The sequence below is a fragment of the Mercurialis annua genome, linkage group LG3, assembly GCF_937616625.2.
Source record: "Mercurialis annua linkage group LG3, ddMerAnnu1.2, whole genome shotgun sequence".
Taxonomy (NCBI): domain Eukaryota; kingdom Viridiplantae; phylum Streptophyta; class Magnoliopsida; order Malpighiales; family Euphorbiaceae; genus Mercurialis; species Mercurialis annua.
This window is the reverse complement of record NC_065572.1, coordinates 68,733,417-68,740,218: the sequence shown is the minus strand read 5'-3', so window position 1 is coordinate 68,740,218 and position 6,802 is coordinate 68,733,417. Positions and strand designations below refer to the sequence as shown.

General features: G+C 31.1%; 1 protein-coding gene across 2 annotated transcripts; it reads right to left on the bottom strand.

Moving 5' to 3' along the window:
• Window positions 1-3,214: 3,214 nt before the first annotated feature.
• On the bottom strand, window positions 3,215-6,051 carry LOC126673869 (plant intracellular Ras-group-related LRR protein 9-like). Of its 2 annotated transcripts, XM_050368179.2 has the most exons (4): window positions 5,084-6,051; window positions 4,181-4,347; window positions 3,441-4,104; window positions 3,215-3,337 (listed from the first exon to the last, which is right to left on the bottom strand). In XM_050368179.2, exons 1-3 carry the CDS (start codon window positions 5,846-5,848, stop codon window positions 3,456-3,458), a joined length of 1,581 nt encoding a protein of 526 aa, XP_050224136.1. In that variant the 5' UTR covers window positions 5,849-6,051; the 3' UTR covers window positions 3,215-3,337; window positions 3,441-3,455. The 2 variants fall into 2 exon arrangements, with proteins under 2 accessions (XP_050224136.1, XP_050224135.1); XM_050368178.2 differs by having other exon boundaries at window positions 3,215-4,104; window positions 5,084-6,050.
• Between the last annotated feature and the right edge of the window lie 751 nt (window positions 6,052-6,802).

Genomic DNA, 6,802 nt, shown 5'->3' with positions numbered 1-6,802 from the left:
TTGACCTATTTGTTTTCCATCAAAACTTGCAGCATTTCTAGGAACAAGGGAAGGGAGCAAAACAATTACAAATATTCAGAGAGATAGTTGTATAGTAAAATCGGTGTGGCACTATCGTTGATGGGGATGCTGGAAGCATACACTCTATCCCTTGCCTTTTTGGCCTGAGGAAAGCAAAAATATCAAATTAATTAGAAGAAAGCTGATGCTACTTACAGCAGTTAATTTATTGATTTGTAGCTTCAAATATTTGAAGGTTTTATTCAAGAAACAAAACCTAATAGAAAAATAAATTCAAATTTTATTGAATTATTGTAATTTTATTTAAAAAAATTTATTTTGGTAATAATATCTTTTGCTTCACCTCAAAATATAAATTTTTGATTTCATCCATTTTTTCAATCAGTATATTTTTTTAATATTTCACCTTAATACAAATACCTATTAGCTTTATTTAGTTTTTTAGCCATTTTAGTTTTAAATTTGTTTCTTTTTTTTTTGCTTCACCACCGAAAAAGTTAGTGAATTTAGAATTAAATTTTAACATTATATTGATTTTTTTAACATTAAAAGTTAAATTTTGAAATTTTAAAAAATGGATTTTATTAGTTCCGAATTTAATTTAAGAATAAAATTAAAAATTAAAATTGATTGTAAAAAAATTGGCTAGAATTGTAAGGAAATAATGAAATCGGGACATTATTACAAAAATTAAATTTTTTGAATAAAATTATAACCCACAAAAAATTGAATTTATTTTACTGTCAAATAAAAATTACCTTAACCTAAATTTATTTTTGTAAATAAAATAAAACAAAACTTATGTTTATTACCTTTCCTCCAAGATGGAAAACAAAAGTGAGAACTACAGTACAAGGAATACCAATAAGATAATAAGCTCCAAAATTCACATAAACTCCAATCTTTTGCTAACCACATCCTCTCGCAATACATGTATTTTGTTTTCAGAAAAGATGTTGCAAGCTTTGTATTAGGATATTAGTTTCTAATATATATAATTTTATTTAAATTTTTAGATTTTTTATTATAAAAACTAGAAAAGAAAGATATCATAATGATTATGTGTCATTGTATGGATATACGACTAAATATATAAGAATGTTTGGCAGAAAAAAAAAGGGAGATTAAAAAAATTAATAGCAAAGAAAAATAACCAACGATACCGTCTGTGAAATTGGTAGCTGCAAGTATTGGCATTATAGAAGCCAAATATGCGACAATTTCGAGCTCATTGGTAAACAAGTAACCCCATGTATTTCGAACTGCAAGAGCAATTAAGCTTAACAAAATTCACAAACTCTAAAAAATGTGAGAGCAGAGGTAGAGCCTAATGGGAGACTGTGTGATACTTTTTGCTGCCATTATTACAAAAAAGTTTGAAGATTTGAAAGATCACCCAAGAAAAATTCTACTATGACTATTTTAATTTTAAATAATACTAGTCCCTCTATTCCTATTTTAGAAATTTTGTTGTCATTTTTATAGTGTCACACTTGATGACTTGAAACACTAAAACTTCCAATATTTTTTCTCCTTTTTTTTTATTGTAATGGCTAAGCATAATTTATAAGATAATTAATGTCTCATTATAATTCTGAAGCAACAAATGTTATTAACTTATATACATGAAGTTAATCTTTTTTCATTCTTCTTTGTTCTTTATTAATCCACGGTATTAATGAGCAGTAGCGGATCGAATTTACACTATTTATCAAAAATACACAATTAATTAATAAAGGAATAATATAATTAAAATTGTGTCTTTTTAAATTGTCTATAAACTATCAATTCTAAATTAGACTGAGAAAAAAATTATTAAAATTTATGATTAAATTATTTTTAAAAAAATATTGTTTTAATTTCATACGGTCTTATATTACCATTGAATACAATTAGCACAGCATATTATTTATTTACTCCGTCCCAAATTGATGGGAAATTTATGAAAAATATATATATAAAAAAATTTAGTTTGTTTAAATAAAATTGAGTTTTTTCGTAAAAAAAAATCATACATACGCTTATTAATGTAATAACTTTTTTTGTCTTTTTAACAATGGAGTATTTTTTTTTCAATGCATTGTACTACTCCATTTGTCCCGTAAAAATAAAAAATAGTTACACTTTCACAAAAATAAAATTCGTACAATTTCCTTTTATTTTTTTGAAAGTGAATTATAATGGAGCAATTATATTTGATGCTCATATAATAAGATTACAAAAATATCTTAAAAGAAAGAAGTTTAACATTTTGACAATATCAAATGTGAGCGTACTAATTGAATATTCATAGTGCAAGTAAAGATAATCTTAAGAGCATCTCCACTCATGTGCTAAACAATCTCACAATGCTATAATTTAGCATTTAAAATAAAAAATACATCTCCATTGCTATGCTATTCTATGTGCTAAATTTAGCATATGCTAAAACTTGTGCCAAATTTGTTAGGAATTTTAGCATATGCTAAAGTCTAATATATATTCATATTATTTACAGATTTGCCATTAATAATTATAATGACGTGTGAAATTATTTACTTGTGTATTTTTCTAAAGTTTACGAATTACTTTTCTTATTTTTTTTCTCCATTATTTTTTAACAAATTTTGTATTGTACATTCTTTTTTTATCTATCGCTCTATTTTTTCTTTTGAAGAGCATCATAATTCAGCTCCACTGTTAAAAATTTGTGGAATAAATTGCTTATTGTTGATAAAAAAAGAATTCGTCGTGATTGCTCATTTTTGGCTAAATTTTGGCTAAATTGATTATTCAAGATTTACAAAAAAAGAAAAGAAAAGAGAAGCACAATTCGTTTTTATTGATTAATTAAGAGTTAATCATCTATGTAGGTTTTAGGGATCATATATTTGAATTTTTGGTTGAACATTTATGATTATTGAATTTAAAATAAAATTAACTATAAAAAAATATAGATTTAGCATTTCATTTAACATTTTGCAATGGAGCAAAATTTAATAATTTATGCTATATTTAGAATTATGCTATTTTTTGTGCTAAAAATAGCACAAAATATAGAACATGGAGTGGAGATGCTCTAAGATTTGTATACTAGCTCTTCAACACTCCACATAAAAGTCATAACTATTGTCTCCAAGACTTTCCACAAATCGTAATGCCAAATGCTTCAAAGAACAAATGCCAGTTTACCACATACAATTATAGGATTACATATGAGAATTTGAACTTTTTTGATTTATACTCATTAATAAAACAATCTGAAAAGTTCAACAGCAAATTGAAAAAACAACAGTAAACACTACCTATTTATTTTCCATCAGAACTTACAGCATCTCTAGGAACAAGAATGGGAGCAAAACAAAATTTGTTAGATTTTCATCTTTTATTAGCTGAATATAGAAATATGAAAGCTACTGCATAAAAGCATAAGATCTTACCATCAAGCCATGATGTCAAAACTGCTGATTAAGATAAGCGTCCCTTGGAGATCTTGCTCTTGGAGTCAGATATTCCGAGACATTGTCAGTAACATTTGTAGCATAGTTCTTCAACCAAGATGTGCTTCGTGTCAACCACCCAGTCGGTGTCTGTTCTTGTACTTCAAGCATGCTCTTTCGTTCTTCCTCCACCAGTATGTCAAGCCACCTTTTAGCCATGAAAAGCTTAACAGCTTCAACCCCCTCCTTTATGACATCTGGTGGTGGAATTATTAGAGGATTTTGGTCTAAGTTCAACTTCGTCAAGTTATCTAGCCGACCAAATGTAACAGGCAGATCTTGAATCTGATTATTGCTGATATCAAGTTCCTTGAGATTTGTCAAATCACCAAAAGTGTCTGGGAGTGATGTCAGGTCACTGAAATTACTGCTCAAATTGAGGATCTCGAGATTTGCCAGTCTCCCAAATGAAAGGGGAAGGCTTTGAAGCTCATTAAAGTGAGCATCCAGGTACTGCAGAGATCTCATCTCGCCAATAGAAGTGGGAAAAGAATGCAGCTTGTTCAATTGGATTGACAGTTTTTTAAGATACACCAGTTCATAGCCAATATTAGTCGGCAAATATTTAAGACGGTTGAAGCTCACATCCAACTCCAGTAATGACCTAAACCATGCAAATACATAGTGAATAAAAAGTTGATAGAAGGTAAGAGGATGAATTCACAACGAATTATGCTCACCGGCAATGAGAAATGGAGTCAGGCAAGGACTCGAGCTTATTGCTGGATGCATTTAAAATTTTCAAGTTGAGTAGCAATCCAATAGAATCTGGCAAAGCTTCCAGAAGATTGGAAGCCAGATTTAGCTCCTCAAGAATTTCTAGCCCAGATATTGAGTCAGGAATAGCCTGTTCCCCTCGCACAGGTCAGGAAAATGTAAGAAGATAGCATACACATGAATATATATATATATATATATAGGGGCGTGTATATATATTTCATGACTGCACCATAACAAGAAGATGAATAGATGTTTGTCTTAATCACACTATCACATAGCAACAAATCAGTGAATTATTACTGTTTATAGGACATAACTAATGAAATATCATTCGGTGAGCATAAGGAATCATCATTTGCTGCAAGGAGAAGCGAGATAGCTTGGCTACAAACTATAATACCTAGTAAACTAACAGACAAAAAAACAGATTCTAATGCTACTATAACTAAAACCAATTATAAATTCAAACAATATAATAACAGAATCTATAGTCAGAAGCAAAACATCTTCTGCCACAAAAGTGCACAACATTCCACACATTAAACTGCAGATGCAATCTATTGATGATACATCAAAACACAGACAATGTAACTTCTTCCACTGCCCTTAGCTAAGGTGTGCAATAGCTATTCCAACATCGATTAGATGCTCTCGAGTTCAAAAGAAAACACAAAATAGGTGCTCTCAGCTAACCAATTCTAAGTAGCTCTAGCAAGAAATAATTTGAGATTTAAATCCCACCAGAGCAAGTGCAACTTAATAGCTACAATCATGTAAAAGGACACATCAAATTTAAGCAAGTATTATATCAATCCAATGCAATAAGAACAATAATGTTAACAAAAAACAGGTAGCTAACAAACCTCGAGCTGATTATTCGACAAATTAAGAACTTTCAATCCGGAAATCCTCCCAAACGCGTCCGGCAAAATCCTCAATCCCCGATTCGATAAATCAACCGTCTCCAAAACCTTCACATTTGCCTCCTGCATTATCCCAACCACCTCCTCATTCACCTCTTCTTTATCCTTATCTTCATCTACATAATTTTCCTCATCTTCTCCCCTCTCTGCTTTCTCATAAATTTTAACCAACCGCTGCTCCGCATCCTTCAACATCTTCTCATACTGTTGATGCATTTCATCCATTTGCAGCACCATTTTACACAAACTCGTCTCTTTCTCCGCGGTTTTTCTGCTCCCCTGCTCCTTATCCGCCAACCGCGACCGCCATTCCCCCCTCTCCACCTCCACCGGCCGCGGCGTCAGGACGATTTCCTCCAGCTGTTTGGATAGGTCCGATTCAATTTCCGCGAGTTTTAATTTCGCCTTGTCGACCGTTTCGTGGTCGGGTCGGGGTCCTAGGGTTTGGAGTACGGATCGAAGCTGTGACACGTCGGATATGGCTTGGGTCATTGATTCCAAGAGTTTCGGGTCGGTTAAGTGTGGTAATTGAGAGGTGAGCTGTAACGATTGGCTTGAGGAAGGATCGGAAGGCGAGCGAGGCGGCGGTTGTTCGATGTCGAAGGAGGTGTCCGTTCCGGTGGCGGACGGGGATTTGGGCCGGAATGAGGGGAGTCGGGCCATGACGTAGGAAAGAATCGGGAAGGATTTCGGGTTCGGATCCATGATTTGGTTTGACTTTTCAGAGAATGGATGAAATTAGGGTTTGTGATTTACGAATGAAATTTGGCAGAGAGATGTTTAAGTTTAGATTAGAGTGTGTGAATGATGAATTGGTTAGTTAGTTAGTTACAAATTTACAGTTTTTGGTGAAGTTGAAGGCGAAAAATGATGAGCGGCAGTTTGACGTGGACATTGGGTGAAAAACCCGAGGCTGATCTCCTTTGTCTTGTTTTATTCTTTTACTAGAAAAAAAGTATTGGAAATAAATTAATTATTTTGTTTTATACTTTTACTTAATTTTAAATTTTCTAATAATAAAACAAATAGGTATCGGTTAATATTATCTATTAAATGAAAACTTAAATTTTTTATAAAATAAAATAAAATATATATATATATTATTATATGTTATTGAAGATAATCTCACGAATAAAATAATTGTTTCACTTTTGATATTATATTATTTTATTACTTCAAAACTTTATTATTTTTACACTTCACTAAAAATCATATTCTAAAAGAAAATAAAGCTAAAAAATATTTTATAAATAAAAACTTATCGATAGAAGATAAATACTTATGTTTAATCAAAAAAAACTTAACTATTTAAAATTATCATACACATCGTCTATACTTGCACCTGAATTAATCAAATTAACTTATATATTTAGTATTTATTAATCACCAACTAGTAGTTATATTTAATCTAAATATCTAATATGTTTTTTTTGGTATAAGAAAGGAGGCAGAAAGCCTAGAACCAACTAAACATTATCGGGGGGTTTCATGCCAGACAGTCCCCACATTACCATCGTTCATAATCGAAGCTAAATGATCCGCAGCATAATTTGCTTCCCTATACACATGAGAGATCTTTACCTCCCAGTCACTCTTCAACAATCTAAATATCTAATATTAATCACATGCTACACATCTAATTGCTATTTATTATTAAAC